This window comes from Argiope bruennichi, chromosome 1, assembly GCF_947563725.1.
Source record: "Argiope bruennichi chromosome 1, qqArgBrue1.1, whole genome shotgun sequence".
NCBI lineage: Eukaryota > Metazoa > Arthropoda > Arachnida > Araneae > Araneidae > Argiope > Argiope bruennichi.
Window position 1 is genome coordinate 72,788,250 of NC_079151.1, and position 18,296 is coordinate 72,806,545.

The 18,296-nt window shown below is 25.3% G+C and overlaps 1 protein-coding gene across 1 annotated transcript; it reads right to left on the reverse strand.

Annotated features, from left to right (window-relative positions):
* Nucleotides 1–425: 425 nt before the first annotated feature.
* LOC129965024 (cleavage stimulation factor subunit 2-like) lies at nt 426–17,458 on the reverse strand. Its single transcript, XM_056079150.1, has 11 exons — nt 17,230–17,458; nt 17,032–17,110; nt 15,245–15,402; nt 14,522–14,556; nt 14,074–14,178; nt 11,422–11,541; nt 8,880–8,954; nt 8,621–8,660; nt 6,754–7,424; nt 2,383–2,496; nt 426–1,435 (listed from the first exon to the last, which is right to left on the reverse strand). Exons 1-11 carry the CDS (start codon nt 17,279–17,281, stop codon nt 1,313–1,315), a joined length of 1,572 nt encoding a protein of 523 aa, XP_055935125.1. The 5' UTR covers nt 17,282–17,458; the 3' UTR covers nt 426–1,312.
* Between the last annotated feature and the right edge of the window lie 838 nt (nt 17,459–18,296).

Below are 18,296 nucleotides of genomic sequence, written 5' to 3' on the forward strand. Positions count from 1 at the left end.
TTAAAAATTATGATCATTTACAGATAGAATTGTTTAATTTAAAACGTACTTCATCTTTTTTCACTTAACAAACACTTTTTTTTTTTTTTTTTTACAACACTGCTAATTTCTGCAGTGATGATGTTTATTATAACTCACATTTATAAAATAAGAAACTAAAGTATATATATTTTCTGATATCTATTGGAAATGATAATGAGAAAAAGATATAAACAATTTAGTATTTAAGACCATATTGTGATAATGCTTACTTTCTATTACATTCTATTGCATTTTAACAAAATAATAATACAAAGAATATCAGATATAAATTAACTAAAAAATATAACAAAGACTTTTCTATCAAATTACAAGCAAATTGGACATTTTCAAATATTTATTAAATGAAGAAAAGAATTTTGTCATATTGCAAAGAGAAATGCTCAGAAAAATTGCTTCAATTTCTGAACAATATCACTAAGTGAATTAACAACAATGTAAGCATTTACATCAACTTGTGCAAACAAGAAATGCACAAAATGCATTTCATTCACTATTCTAAGATCAGCATATAACATATATTGCTTTTTACACTACACTTTTTTTTTTCTTTTAAAATTCTATGTAATAAAATTCCAAATTTCCAATGACTCCAGTTATTTAAAAAAAAAATTTGTATCAATTTCCAAAATATGCTCACATCCAGATATTTCTTCAAAAGCATACTTTCAAATGAATTTAAGAAACCTTTTTGTCTTTTAGTAAGCATGGTTAACTGTATTTCTCAAGTTTAAACCAGTAATTTGAGAAAAAGCATAAGTAATGATATTGAATAGCAATAAAGAAACAATGTTGCAAATTTATACAGAAAATAAATTTATTTAGTTAAGTTTCTACACTTTTTTCAAAAGCTTGTCATCTTTATATCATTTATGTGTATTGTTAGTTAATAAGCCGAATCATATGCATGCATCTTAATCAGATTACAAGACTTTATTACATAAAAATATACTTTGTCTTTGTTTTGGGACAATCTATGTATATGATATCATTTCTTTTGGTATCAAAACTTTTATTTTTGAGTGTGACAGTTAAAAGTTCAGAAACCAAAAGAATAGAATCTGAACAAATTTGAATAATTGCTACGGTTCACATAGCAAATAGACTAATTTTATACTCTAAATATTTCATAGGGATAAAAAAATAAATAATTACTATAAAAACCTATTCAATGAATAATGTCTGAAAGAAAAAGTTGAATCCTTGTCACAATAAAAATGTTTTGTTAGTAATATTTTGTAAACTTTTCCATTAGGATAATGTATGACAAATATTACAATGCTAGCTGACTTCGAGCAAGCTGTTCTTTGAGTACAATGATACTTTGTCTTTGTTCTGGAGGCAACATAGCAATTTGTTCATCAGACAATTGTAATACTTGCATAATTAATGCAGCCTAAAATAACAAAGAAATACTTTTGTTTAGCATGAATTAAAAATATATCTGAAAAATAAAATAATTTATTAGGTTGTTAAACTATAAAAGATTAAACTGAATCAAATAGGAAAAATAAAATAAAACTCAATTTCTTTTAATAGGATACTGATCTGAGCATTAAAATTTTCAAAGTCTTTTAAAATATCATATATTTTTAAAAAAAATTCAATATTGAAAATATTCTATTGCAAAATCATTTCAGTATTTTCTGATTTCATAAACTTATGCAGTTTCACTAATTTCAAAATCCTTCTGTAAAAAAGAGTGTGTAAATGTGACATCAAGATCCAAGTATTCTTCAATATCTTACACATTTTCTTTAAAATTTCAAATAGAATATTCAGCGATACAATTAAAAAAATTTTTAACCTTCTTGTACTTTACATAACTTAGTACTTTTATTGACTTATCCTTTATATCTTTCAAACAAGTCATATATGTAAATTAATCTGCTAAAAATAATCAGTACCAAAGCCTAGGAAATTTCTAATTCAAAAGCAGAGAAAAGCTGTTTCATCAAAACAAATACTTTTCACAAATTTCCTTATTTTAGCCAGTTTCCAACTTTAAATCTAATATTTCATTTGTGTAACCTCAAATTAAAAACTTTTGTTTACTGATTAAACAGATTACAACCATAATTTAAAAAATGATATCTTTTGTGCAGGTTGTATGCACATTTTAAATTTTACCATAAAACAAAAAGCCTTAGCAAATTTATCTTAGAGCAAAATAAACAAACAAACAAAATATAAGTTTGAAATAGAAATAAAGAGAAAAATAATATTTGAAGAATGTCTATCACTGACACCAAACGCATAAATTTTATTAAATAGTAGAAATATTTCACATACAGTAGAAATACTTTTTAACAAAATTATTTTATATAGTTTTAAAAATCTTACTTTTTCTTGATCTTCTGGAACTTTAGAAGTAGTTGCAGCTGCAGGTGGAACAGGTAACCGAGGGGTTGGAATAAGTCCAGTAGGTGCTGAGCTGACAGTAGGTGTCCTAGTATTCTGTAAAATACATGTTAACAATATCAACCAATTGTTCAAAATAAATAGAATTTTAATTAAAAGAAATTTGATAGAATTCAACAAAAATAAGCTTTATATCTTCAACCTTCTTTTCCCGCTTTCTTTGAAATCACAGAAAAATAACTTTATGACATTTTTAAATTTATTAAGAATTAAGAGTTCCTACATTATTTTTTAATAAGAAACATTGTAATTTTTTTTAAATTTTAAGAGATCTCTTCAGGCTAATTTAAAGAACTATTTTTGAAATATTTTGCACAAATTTTAATATTGAAAAAAAATAATAATATACATAGTAACAGATTTTTAAAAAATTATGATTCCTTCTAGTTCAAGATAACATCTTTTGATTATCACTGTATGCTTGTCATTTAATTTATTATTCTTTTCTGAAGCTTTTATTGAGTTATATAGATTTTTTTCAGATGAATTAAAACCATAATTCATTGATTCTTTATGTTCAAAAGTGATACTGAATCCACTAGCTTGTTTTATCTATTAAATGCTAACATATTAATGGACATGTTCTTAAGCTGATATCAACTTTCAGTACATAATTAAAAATTACAATCATTACTGAAGTCAACTGCATATTATTTTTCTTATTGATTACATTAACAGGAATTTTATAATAATGCTTTTATTATGCAGCATTATTAGAAAATGAATCATATTAGCACTTCATTTGATACTTTTGACTTAACCTATAATCTAGAAAAAAGAAACTTTATTTTATTCATATTGGCTAAAATTTCTCCTTTCTTTAAAACAATAACATGACACTTTAAAATTTATTATGAGCTAATAGAATTGCTATATTATTTTTTAGTAAGAAACATTATTTTTTGAGTTCTGAGATATCTTTTCAGGCTAGCTTTAAGATCTATTTTTGAAATACTCTACAAAAAATTTAATATTAAAAAAAAGTAATATGCATGGTAAAAGAGCTTAGACTTAATATGCATGATAACTTTAAGTTAAAGATAATATTTTACCTAATGACGAAATTTTATTTAAACAATCATTTATAAATGAACAATTATATATTCTTGAGGTAAGTTGGATATATTACACATTGTTTTGTATTTTCTTAAATTCGAAAGTATTGGAAATGTAGAGACATCCAGTAAATACATAGTTAAAATATTTCTTGATATCAGGTCAGGAAAATAATGTTCCTGTCTGTCATCATGTATACAACAAGGAAGCATTTTATAAGCTATTTCAGATATTCTATTTGTGATTTAAAAATTTGTAAAAAAAGAAAGTAAAAGTAACAAGGATGTGAAAAATTAGAGACACAATTTGCTTTTTTCTTCATATTAATATTACAATAAATTTATTTTCATTCCAAATTTTTAACAATAATTATTATTACGAATTTTAAGAATAAAAATAAGAAGAATTTTTTTAGCTCTATCAAAAAATTATTCTTTACTCGATTCACTAATAAACTGGTTTTTTTCCCCTCCTCTCTTTCTCTCTCTCTCTCTCTCTCTCTATCTATCTTTCATTTCATTTCAACCAATCAGTGGATTTTTTTCAATTTAAATACAAAATTAAAACAATTTTATATATAAAAAAAGAAAATAATTTTTTTGATTATGAATAAAACAATCTCTACAGAATAATATTAAAAGCATATAAGTCTTTGATATCATTTCAATATGTATGCAATCTCTCACTCAAGAGTCCTTGAAAGACTTTTTCACTCTCTATTTCTATATTATATAAAACAAAAATACAAAAATTAAAACACAAATTATAGAAATAAAAAGTGCAAGAAAGATAAAAGCTGCATTTTCTTTAATGCTTTTTTTGTTGTTCTTTTATTCATTTTGTATTGCACTTTGTGAATGTTTATCATTAAACATACATCCTGCTTCTTCAATTAAATTTACTAAATAACACTCACACTGAAAACACAGTTACAGATTTTTAATACTTTTATTCTTTATATAGCTTTAAAAATATATCCATACTGAGAATGTTAAAAAGAAGAAACATATAATTAGATTAATAGGGCAGCAATTTTAAGGAGAACATTTCTTTATAATTTTAATAATAATCTTAAATTAATCCTAATGTATAAAAATAAGTTATTAAATCATGAATAGTAATTTTTTAAGAATAGATTTCTTATTGTGTATTTAAAATTGCTTAAAATATATCTCCTTTATTTTAATTTATTTTCGTTCAGAAATCTAAAAAAAAAATCATTTAAATACAATTCAGTCATCTTTAAAATAAAAGTTGAACTTCAATATATTGATTTTAAGGGTCCCTGTAAAAACATTTGATATAAAGAAATTTCAACAATAAGAAATTTATATTGCATTTTCAGCACTTTTTTTTATTAAAACCAATTATACATAATTTTTTTAGAGCAAATGTAGACCCAAAATATTTAAAAATCAATGAAAATTATTTTAAAAATATAGAAATAATATTATGTCATATTTATAATAATTTCTTTATAAATTTTTTTTCAAGCTTTCTAAATCTCATATTAACCTTTAAGCTTCAGGAACCCAAACTCAAAAAAGTTACTTTGAATGCGGGCATTCAGTGAGAAAAGCTAGAAGATGCTTTCCCCTTCGTTTAAAGGCAATTGTTGAAAGTAACCTCTTCGATTTTGACCACCCGTAGTGGTAATTGGTCATCTGTCCTCTCCGTTGTAACTAAGTTGCTTTTTTGCGGTTTTACCACATCTAACACAGTTTTATTTTAGTTTTTGTTCTGAAATATTAGTTTACTAATTCTGTAGGAGAAAATATTGAATTAAATGTTATGATATTAAATAAATTGCAAATAGGATAACTTCTCCATATTAATCTAGCACATTAAACAAAATGTTGTCACTTATTCAATCATATTTGTAATTAAATAATCTTCTCAAGCATTACTGAAGCTGTAAATTTAATTCTTATAAAGCTCGAAGACATCATTGCTAATTTTATTTTGTTATTCTTCTGACTAATCAATTTTGATAAAATGTAACAATTTATACGTAATTCATAAAGATCCTAGTTGGTTATATTTTCTTTTTAATAATATTCCTATTTCTTTGTGTATAACACAGAAAACAATCCTCTGCTATTTTGCAGATTAAAATATCTCTGAGTGTTTTAATATTAATATATTTAAAATCAAAACCAAAATATATTTTTAGCGGGAATATATCCAGTTTAAGTATTAAAATTTAAAGCTGAAAAAAATTGCAAGTCGTTGATTCTTTAATACTGTATTAGACTAATACATTAGTGACTGGAAGTATATATACCAGACGCTCTAGTCAGGGGGGGGGGGGCAAAAGAGGCAAAACAGAGTGTTTTGTCACTTTTGAATATAAAATATAATGACAGGACAAAAAAAAAAAAAAATTCCAGGTTCCATTTAGTTTTTCTACATCATTTGTAACAAATGGGAGTGAAAAAGTTACAATTTGTCTACGATGCCGCTTACATTCATTACGTTCAAATTTTTATTATATATTTCAAATATTTATTATTCGAATTGATGGGCCCAACTATAAATGCATATTATTATAAAATTAGAACATTTTATTAAGTTAAAAAATTAATGAATACATAAAGTTAAAAAATTAAGGAATGAGGGGAAAAAAAGGAAGTTTTCAATCAAGTTCTACTCACAAATGAAATTATGCAAATTCATTCCATATCTCGTAGGAATGTTACTTTTTTTATGAGGCAATTAGGGTTCAGCTGGATAGTTTAAATGGGTTAATGAAATCCAAATTCGTTGCTGGTATAGCAGTTGTACCGATCCATAAGGAAAGGTAAAAAAGAAATCTGGTACAACTGTTGTACCGCCCGTAAGCTAAAGGTTAAAGCAAACTTCTCTATTATATTTAAATATTTCTGATTAGAAATCATATAACTTACAAAAATTTAAAATAAAAATCTTAATTCAAATTAAGAAAAGAGTTTCTCAAACAGGAATTAATATATAAGCATCAAGAGCATTAATTTTTCATAAATAACATTCCAGTTATCTAAAAATTTCTGTGACAATAAAAATCAGTAAGATAGTTTTTTTTCCTTTGTTTATATTCCTTTCCATCTTGATATATGAAAAATTTTATTTGAAACTTTCCTATGATTGAAAATCGAAGATACTTGAAAGCAGATGTAGAGAGATTTCTGATATAAGGAAGTGTAATTTATGTAGATTCTAAATGACATATGAAATAATTCCATAAAAGGAAATACTTACTGCAGACATCTGGGCAGATACTGGAACACCTGAAGTGGGAAATTTTCTGGGATCCTCAACACGAGATGCAACGGGAACATTTCTAGGATCATTTATACCAGGTCTGGGTCCAAATCCAGGACCTGTAATAATTCTAGAATCTGAGACAGGTGCAGTCCTGGAATCTGCTCCACGCATTGCTCTTGGATCAGCACTAGGCATTCCTCTTAGATTGGATGCTACTCTAGGATCAACACTTCGTGGATCTGCAACTGGTACTCTAGGATCTACTGACATCACCCTAGAATCACCTCCTTGCATCACTCTTGGATCACCTGCAGGTACTGATCTAGGATCACTATGTACTGACCGTGGATCAGTACCCTGCAGCATTCTAGGGTCTGAGTTTTGTATTAATCTTGGATCAGGTCCTTGCATCATTACACTCCTAGGGTCAAGAGGACCTTGTACGTGTCTTGGATCAGGTCCTTGAATTCCTCTAGGATCACAGGATTGAGAAACTCTGGGATTAACTGTGCGAAACCTCGGGTCTGGTAAGCCTAAGGGAGCACCTAAAGTTCTCCAATCAGTATCACCAGTCATTTGCCTCATATCTTTATCAGTAGCACCTAGACTTAAAGTTCTCATGTCACTGTCCAATGGAGGAAGCTGTCGTAAATCTTGGTCACCAGCTTTACAAATAAAGGAAATTAGTTTTGTAGAAATAAGTCATCTGTATATATAAATATATGCTTGAAATACATGCACAAGAATTTTTTTTAAAAAAATCAAAAATATATTTTTTTGATTCCATAGTTGTTCATTACAAACAATACACTAATTAGAATTTAACATGGGTATCTAACCTATTGAACTACAGAGAAAGTACAAATTAAGTAATCATTTAAAAAATCTAGCTATTTTGTTTGTTTGTTTATCTTATATTCGTTGATGTTCCTTTACCGAGATTTTAATAATTCAATGAAATTAAACATTTAATTTTTGTTTTATTTCATCCCAGAATTTCAGTAATGTTGTATCAGCTGTAATTTTAATTTCATTGCATTGTAATGTTTTCGGAAAAATTTCAATCTCAAAAAAAATTATGTTATTCTATTAAATTGCAACTGTAATTAAATTTAGAGTTTGTGTAATTCAAAATTTAAAATAATCAAAAATATATATAAATAAGAAAAATCTATGTTACTGAAAATTAAGAACCAATAGAATTAAGCAGAATTAGCAGCCAATTCTAATTCTAAGCAGGATTAAGTAACCAATTCCAAAATCACATTGAGAAATATTATTTAATCATCTGACTTTAATATATGTGTATTTTCCTATTCACAACATATTATATAAACATTTTCTTCATTCTAGTACTATAAATATATATTAGGAAAAGAAGTGTTACAGTGAGAAAAATAAGTAAATTCTTGAATTAAGGGAGCATTCTTGAATCCAGCAAGAATAGGTCAAATCGCCTAGGTATTAAAAACCTATTCATTAGATACTATTAAAACACTGAAAATTTTAACGTGGGAATGAAAGAAAAAATTTTAAAAATAAAAGACAATTTACAGTTTACCCTTGATTTGATAATTTGCTAAGGACATTGATTGACCATAATAATTTGCAATTTGTTGAATTCAGTTGAGTAAGGTTCACTGGATTACATTAAAATTTCTTCTCCTTTTTTTAAAAATTCATTTTACATATCAATTTTTATTAAGAAGGCTTTTTCCTCTGTGGTTCATTGATAAAATAAACCAACTGTGACATATTTCAAAATTTTGAATAATATGTAATTTTTTAAAACACAATGATATTAACTATGAATAATTACAAAATAAAACACACCTTTGTATAAAAAAATAAATCAACTTACCAGTGGATATTTCTATGGGATTATTAACTGGTGGTAAAGTCTAAGGAGTAAAACATTAACTATTATATATATATATATATATGGAATAAAAAAATTATGATTGAATATTAAATATAATTAAATATAACATGTATTCAATTCAAGATTTTGCCAAAAAACATTTATATACATCGATTCGTAAGACATCTTTTTAAGTAATAAGCACTATGAATGAAAAAAAAAAAAAAACCTAAAATGAATAACAAAAAATTAGCATTACCTGTTCGACAGTCTCCATGCTTTCAACTTCTGGTTCTACACTTGCTAATGGAATAGTAGGACGATTGAGAATTTTCTGAAAGAATGGATCACAAATATAACTTCCAAACAACAAAATTTCAAGAAACTACCAAACAAAAAAAACTAATGAAAAAATTAATTCAAATTTTAAAAGTGAAATTAAATTTTTATTTGGTAGTTTCTTTCCGTCTTTTTTTTTTTCTTTCCGTCATTATATTTGTTTAAAATAATTTAATAAACTTCATTCATTGCATTATTATCTGTTTTAAATAGTACTGATAATTCTCAAATACATTTTTATATTACTCACTGAAAAGAGATGGGCATTTTTTAAAATCTATTAGAGGTAAATTGGCTTACAAAATTTAAATATTCTTCTAAACATTTATTATTTTACGATTAACTTGAATATTAAGACATTTTGAATAAGAAAAAATAAATAAATACAGATTCATATGAATTCCATACAAAAACATCATTAAGTTTTAAAGCTCAAAGTAAACAGTAAACTGATATTCAAGCATTACTCTTAATAATAAACAATGAATGCAATAAATAAATCAAACAATTTTCAATTATTTTATTACTATTGTAAATTGCTTATTTAATACAAAAACATGCAAAAAATATCATTATTTTATTTCATTTTAAATTTACATAATTAAAAAGAAAATTCTTCAAGAATTTGCTTTCAGGAAAGATACAATACTTCTGTAATACTTATAACTAGTCTCCTTTGGTGACCAGTTTGTTCACCCAGAATATTGACTTTTTATGCTGTTAAATTGTTCATGGGATGCATTTTTTAAAGCATATTTTACCTTGTTATTTGATATGATTGAAAAACATATATCCTTTTGAATCAGCTTACAGAAAATTAAAATATGTATATATTACAAAATTAAGGCTTGAAGTGACAATCCTGCTATGGAGTTAATGACCAACAAGAACATGTGATTGAATTTTTTGATGGATCAGTCTGAATTCCATCACAGCATTTAAAAAAAATCATTACACTTAGTGTATTAAATTGAATTAAAAATATTATTAAAATTAAGGGGAAAATTATATGGAAATGAAATTGATAGCATTAAAAATAAAAACTGTGTCTTAAAATAATCCAGAGACTTTTTTTTGTAAGATAATTGTTTTGGACAATGTGAACATCAATTTCCATGGGCAAGTCATAACAATTACAAACCTGGTAATAGTTAAATCTATTTTGTGCTTAATTAAACTTTCTGTGTGAAGCATATTTCTTGTTTTCTTTTATGTGATCTTTCCTCTGATTGAATGTACTTTTAGTAACATGATGAACCATCTCTAGAACATTTCTAATAATATTTTGCAACTCCATAAATTAGCCTTGCAATTGCAATTATTGCAATTTTATAATTGACAATAAGAATAATAACAGTGCACTAGCATTCTGCAGCTAGATTTCATTAGCATTATATATATAGTATATATAGAGAGAAAAAGAGATTCTAAATATATTTGAAAGTATATTTGAAATAATACTTATAGTAATAAGTTGCTTCATTTAGATATCAGAGCAAAATTACTGAAACACATAGTCTAATATTCCTCAAAAATTAAAAATATCTGATAATTTTTTTTTAAATAACAGTAGAATTTTATGAGATCATTCTTCATATTTCCATAATAAAATTTATATATTTTTTTTTCATTTAATTGATACATGAATATTCTTCTAATTGTTCTGTATCTATATGTAATATTACTAAAAATTAATGAAGTACAAACTACATATGTAGTTTACAAAAGTAACAAATTCATTGAATCTTAAATAAAAACAATTTAATCTACATATTATCCTACATTTGGAAATATTATTTAAACTGAAGAATTGTAATGCATTTAACACATGCAGTTGCTCTGTTTCATTAATTATTTCATTTCATTATTATTGTTTCATTATTAATTTTTGCTTAGAAGCAAGAACATAATAGTAATGAAAAATGTAGATTGTGAGCAATTTCATGCCACATTGATAATTAAGAATTTATTTAACAAACATTTTATACAATTAAAAGTAATTCAGGAATTAGTTTTGAAGAGAAAAAAAAATACAAAGATTTAAAGGCAAAAGTTTAAAACCTATATTACAAATAATTTAGGTGCAGAAATTTTAATAAATTTTCACAGATAACATTGTAATGACTTTTAAAACTACAAATGTACTAAAAAGAATCAAAGTATAATAAGTTTTTAGCATTACTGCTACAGAATATTATATAAAATTTTATAAGTAATCTGAACAAGAGGAAAACAATGAACATAAAACGTTTCACAAATAGTAAATACCAAGATCAGGAAAGTATTAATTATAATATATCAGCATAAAAGAAGTTTAAAGCTACACAAATGCAATTCTTCAATAGTTTAAAATAAAACTAATAATTATAACAAAGTTTTACAGTGTAAAAATTTTATCACAAAAACTTATATTTAAATCAATAATATTTTGAAAGCTTAATAGAAAAATTAGCAATTTTTACCACAGCAACTTCTGGATCAACAATACGCATGATTACTTGAGCTTGTAACAGCGCATAAGCAAGTTGTGGGTTTTGAAGTAGTAAATTTCGAGCTTCTTGGGGATTATTTTCAATGCACATCTATAAAGAAGCATATATATATATATTTATGAATCATAATTTTTTTAAACAAAATTGTACAGATCAACAATAACAGATTTTTATTCATTGACTGCAGAAGCAATACAATAAAACAATCCTTTTAATTAATTCAGATTTCTATTTCAATAAATAATGACAGTTTAAAAATTTCGATAAATATAAGAGTTATGAAGATATTCTATCAAAAAAATGCAAAGTAATTATCTAGTTTTAATATGAGCTTGTAGTCAGCTTCAATAACATGATTATAGAAATTTTCAATTATTTATTTCCAAATCTGTATTATAATTAGAAATGAAAATTATGACAGTACAGGTAAATAAGTATGATTGGATTCTGGTAATCAAAGATCTTAGTGAGAAAAAAGAAAGAAAGAAAGAATTGAGCTTGGGGAAAAAAAGAATCATGTGATTAGAATGATCAAAATTTAAAATAGTTCGGTTGATAACGAAAAATTATCAATATCAGTTAGTGCTCTAAAAATGAGAGCAGATCAAGTTTTAAATATAGATATTGAAATCGAGTTGTTTAAAATATAATAAATTTAAACAAACCTAATTTTTGCCTTTCTAAAATCAAAACTGGTTCTGCTTTTTTTTTTTTTTTTTTTTTTTTTGAAAACATATAAATAGCTTGATTTATCAAATTCAAAAATTCAATTTCAAACTTTCAAATTCAAAAGATTCCTTCATTAAAATTGATAGAATGAATTATGAAGAAATGTCCCAGTTCTACTTCAATTCACAGAAAGTGGATCCCCAAGTAGAGATTTGGTCAAAACTTTTCTGTCATCAGGTGAGAGTTAATATTAAACTGTTGAGATACTGAAATCTTATTTTCTTTAAAGGTAAACTTGTAACTGAAATATATACTTGTGAATTTGCTTTAACTCAAGCAAATAATGGTGCAAACTTTATTTCCATATGCTCCTAATGATAAATTAAAGATGCAAATATGTAAATTTGAGACATTAGAGATAATATCAGCAAAATATTAAATCCTTTGCACTTTTTGATAGATACTGGTTCACCAGATGATAAAAGCATGGAAGAGCCATACATATAGAAGCATGTATCAAAATTAAAAGAAAAAACTAATTATCGAAAAACTTCCCTTTTAGAAAGGATTCTTAATTCTGAAATTGGGTTATTAAACCTAAATAGACTTTGAGAATGATTACAAATTTCCTCATGTAAAATTCTTATCTTGACTAATATTTAACTAATGAAAAGATAACGAACTACTAATATAACAAATAGTGTATCTAATAAGATATCATTTTAAAATGCTTTAATATTACAGATATATCAATGGAAGAGTAAAAAAAAGAAGTAATGAAAAAGAAAGAACATTTTGCCATTTGAAAATATATCATAATTTTAAAATTTACAAAGCCTATTTAAAGTACACAAGTTAAATAGAAAAACCTTATAGTATAATATGCCCAAATACAAATAAAAAAAAATGGTAACTGCCTTTATTAGTTACAAAAATTTGCTTTTTACTGAGAGGTGTTCATTTATATCATTACTAAAAATATAAGTGAAAATCATCAATTATAGGATTTTTTAGGATCATTCAATCATTGTTTAATATCAGTCCTCAACCATCCTTCATATGAAAAAAATATTGAAAACAAATTTAAGATAAAAGCAGCAGTGTTTGATCAATGCTGTGCAATACAAATTTTTAAAACAGAGAAATTATATAGTGTCTTTAATACTGTATTTCAAAACTTGTGTTCAAATTTGAGATAAAATATTTACATTTTCGGTGAAAAAAAGATATATAGCACTGTTCCACGGATACATACTTTCAATATTTATTCTATTTTGAAAAGGAAACAATAGATTCAAGTGACATAATATATAATGAATATGAAATAAGTTTATTAGCAGATAAAAAGGGTTTCTCAAAGAATCCCTTAAATAAAAATAACTGAATGGAAAAAAGTGAGACCATTCCAGACTCTATAGATATTTCAGAAATATCTATAAAAGAAGAAGAATGGTAGATATTTCTATCAGAAATATCTACCATTCCAGACTAATAGATATTTCAACGAATATAGATATTTCAGTTGTGAACCTTCACTTCAAGACTCTCACTTCAGTTCTCACCCCTGGTATCATAAAAATGATCATTCAGATCACTTTGGATACTAAGTCAAGGTGGAAGAGGAGATCCCATCTAATTATAACCAAGAAACCACAAACTAATATAAATATTAATAAGATCATAGTTTATTTATTAACTGCAGAAGCAATGCTATTGCTAAACATTATCTGTTAATACAAATTTTGTTTCTGATCTCTCTCTATATATATATGTTCCTAAGTTTATAAATGATACTATCTAAAGTATTCCATCTGTAAATTCATAGCTATAACAGTAATTTTTGCAAAAAATATATTATGCAATATATTATATTAAAGGAAAATAAAGAGGCAACATATAAAGAAAAACAACAAAAAAATACAAATTCATTAATTAAGTAACAATTCCATTTACTTTCATTTGCTTCATTAGTTCAAACATCTGTTCAGCTGGAAGACTGGCAACTGCTTTAGAAATTTCTTCAGGTGCTTTTTCAGAAGAATCAGCAGCTTGCAAAATCTATAATAGTTCATATAATAATTATTGATATCAATATATCATTTTTCAATTCTTTTCCCTAATTTTTAGGATATTTATTTATTTTAAAAAATGCTTAAAAGGGTGCAGTTTAAATTCATTTCTTCTAAAATTATAGAGAAATAAATGCTGATCAGAATTGACACTTATTCATTATTAAATTATTTTTCAAAGTTTTATTTTATACTAAATCTTAACTCTGCAATACATTTAGCCATATATTAGGTTAATTTATAACAATTTTAAATATATGGTAAGAGTGTAAAATAAATTTGCACATTTTCTAAAGAAGAAATTCAATTCACAAAAATTAAAAAATACTTACATCACTATGAACTCCATTGCTAAATTCTTGCAAACCTTATACAGAAATAAAAAAATATTACAATTGTAAAAGTATTTCAAAAAATAAAGCAATTGCTTTTAAATGAAAACTGCACATTTTAAAATTAAATATTAAAAAGCAGATAAATGTAAGGCAAGTAATACAATGAAAATGATCTTAATTCTTCATTTCATAATAATTCATTTCCACATTAGCATCTTAAATTAGCCCATGCTACAGTATTCTAAAATTTTCTTTTATTCCCTGATCCAAATCCTACTTTTTATTTTATTATTTTTATCACACACTCTACAAAACTGTTTACTCTTTTGTTTCCCATACCACTAATGAAGGGATAAAAATCCCTAACACCTGTGCATTACCTTTGAAAGATACCTAAGATTCCCTTTCCTAAATCGACATGTGTCAACGAAATCCCTATAGGAATTTCATAGTAAAATCATTAATTTGAAACATTTCTGGTACTTTTGCTCTTGTTTTCTGATACAAAGAAACATGTTCCATTTTTGTTCCTGTGTATAAATCATGAATTCCATGGAAAAATAAATCAAAGTTAAATTTTAAAAGTCTCTTAATTTCAATCATGCATCTGGCAAAATTATGCCATATATATAATTTGTAATGAGCCAATTTTTATCATCATGCAGTTTAATTATAATAGAGCATATCTATTTCTTTTTATGCATAGATATGTATACTTACGGGCTAATTGCTCTTTACTCTTCTCACTTGCAGCAATATCAGCCTTCAAAACTCTCCCTTTGAATTCAAAATCATTCAAATTCTGAACTGCCTGTATAGCCATTTCAGGTTCTCCATATTCACAAAACGCATATCCAGGAGGTATATCTCGAAACCATCTACAAAATGCATTATATTATTGTACAAAATTATATTCATTAATATGATTTGAATGTGTTCATATTTATAGATTGGCATAATGTCTATAAATTGTAATTGTTGTCTATAAATTGTAATTGTTGCCTATTGTAATTGTTGTCTATAAATTGTATACAAGAGACATGTATGATGAAAATAAAAAAATAGTTCAAAATGATGTACCAGGTAGACCATTGTTTTATACATAGTTCAGTGGTGTGTTAATTCCAGATTGCTTTCTCAACCATTTATTCTTATAAAAGGTTACATGAAACTATAAACATTATTCATAGTAAAATAATTGTTGTGGGTGTAAATTATGAAACTATCCTGGTTTCTTCTATTTTTACATTTTCAATGCCCACCACACAAGTAATACTATGCTTGTATCAAATTTAAGAAAATATTCCACAGAATTTTAGAAGCGAATTTAGGAAGAAAACCACAGAACCCGCAATTTAGCTCATTGTTACTTCACAGATAGTAGATGCTTAGTAAGAAAAAATTTTATAAACAGTTTAAATTTTAAGAGTTTAAGTTTTTTTTAAGAGTTTTTTTTTTTTTTTAAATCCAAATGTTAGCATTCTTCCTCAATACCTGCAGAGCATATTATTGCACAAAAACCATTTTTACACTACTTTCAAATTTATAAAACATGCCTTCCAATGATATAAATTTTATTTTCTTACAATTTTTTTTCTTATCACAATAGAATTTTAAAAATATTTTCAATACAATCATACTCTTTTAGTTACTACATTTAACATGATGTATTAAATTTTTTGTGTATATAATTCAGAGTAAATTTTAAAAGTAAAATAAAGAAGACACACAGATAAATTCTAAAATATTATAATTTTATTTATTCCATATTATAATTTTTTAGACTGGAGGTTTGAATCTGTTTAAATTTTCCCCCACTGATTCTCTCAGCGAAGAATCAAATTCACTATAAATGATATATGATTAATAAAAATTTATTTCAAATTAGTAACTTGAAAGTTTCTCTTTTAGAACAGATGAGAAATATTCTATTTAGCAAAAACATTGATCTATTTTTCTTTTACAATAACAGGTCAAAAAATATTTTCTCTGAGATTTACAAATGAATTTAAATGATGATATTTGCATTTTAATAATCTCACAATAATTAGAGCATTAAAGTTAAATTTAGGAAAAATCTGTCATATTTTCTCATAACTACATGAAAAATTATACATTTCCAGGTCTCTGCTAATGACAAGAACATAGTATCTATGTTAGTAAAATATAAAGAAGAAATGTTTGCTTTTAAATAATTCAACAAAATGTGCAGCACAAAATAAAAAGAAAACATTTCTTTAAAAAAAATGCCACTAATACCTTCAAATATTTAAAACAAATGAATTAAAAAGGAAACTTAAACTTCCTTATCATTCAAAAATAATGTACTTGATAATTTTTTTAATTTAACAGGCTAAATATTCTACGCCTTTAGCATTTTGAATCTTGACAAATAAAATTTTGAAATCTCCCATCTTCTTTGAGAGACGAAGCAGAACATTTATGAGTTTACAGAGCATTTACGAGAAACAAATTTCTAAATATCTAACAGATGAAAATTTTCTTACCTAAAGTTCAAAATGACGCCATATTCAGTTAATAACTCCTTTACTATATCTTCACTGACATCAGACGGTACATTTCCAACTAAATTTATAAATAAAAAAATAAATAAAAATTAGCAATCTTCTAACACTATTCTTTATGTAAAATAAATAAGCAACATGAAGCAAATCTATTTCAAATGACAAAATCAGATTAATTACTTAGTATAGATCGCAGAGACCGATCTTGAACAGAATCGTTTACAGAATTCATTATTTCACAAACTATAATTTAAAGGAGATGGAAAATTCCTTTCAAATGCGGGCATTTGTTGATGTTTACATTCCTTCTCAGTTAAAAATACAGTTGAGCTGAACAACGTTTGCTGATTTTCAAAAGGCCTATTCATAGCTGATAATGGAAATTGAGCACCAAAATATTTTGCTCATTCGAAAAAGATTCATTACAAAGAACTGAAACTGTAGAAACTCTTAATTATAGAAAATTAGAGGTGGAGAAAAGTGAATAATCGTAACACACTTGCGTCATTCTTTTAGCTCGGTAAAAATAAATAAATAACGTAATGTTTTTCATTTGGAATTAGCAAAAAAAAAAAAAATATCTTTCAGAATTCGAAAGCCATTTATTATTTTCTATAAATATGCATTCCAAAGAGGATTTCAAATGGAAGGCGTTAATGAATGTCTTTCGAATGCATGCATCTCGTTTAAAAGACGTATATTCTTTAACACAAAAATTTGATAAGATAACATTTCAATTGCATATTTATTACATTTTATGTTTTAATATCATTTTCAATATTTTTTTTTTAATTTTTAAGGTGGATTGATATGTAATCAGTTTCTTTGCTGACAGAAATTCTTTAAAAAATGTTTTAATGATAAAAACTATTTTTTTACCATCTCGTGAACGAACATTTTCAGTTTCAAAACTAAATTTTTTCAATAGAACCAAAATTTTAATTTTTATTTGAAATTTCTTTTTAAGAAGTGATTTAAAACTAGTGGGAGTGGTCTCCCAAAACACTCTCTCATATTCTGTAAAAATATTATGAAATATTAACCTTTAATAATATTATGAAATATTAACCTTTAATAATATTATGAAATATTAACCTTTAGCATGAAGTTGGCATTTTTATTGAATCATTCGTGTGATCCATGGCAAGTTTTTCAGTGGTTAATTGGCATGAGGTTAATATCCGAAAATCGAATTTGTGCTCTAGGCACATTTTTCCCAATTGATTCAAACAAAAATTTATTACATA

Bases quoted from the DNA above. Each gene is read 5' to 3' on its own strand.
- LOC129965024 (XM_056079150.1), bottom strand. From the start codon at position 17,281: ATGAATTCTGTAAACGATTCTGTTCAAGATCGGTCTCTGCGATCTATA. The intron at 17,111-17,229 runs GTAATTAATCTG...TTATAAATTTAG, and splicing joins GTCTCTGCGATCTATACTAA to TTGGAAATGTACCGTCTGAT. The intron at 11,542-14,073 runs GTAAATGGAATT...GCTTCTTTATAG, and splicing joins AACTAATGAAGCAAATGAAA to ATGTGCATTGAAAATAATCC.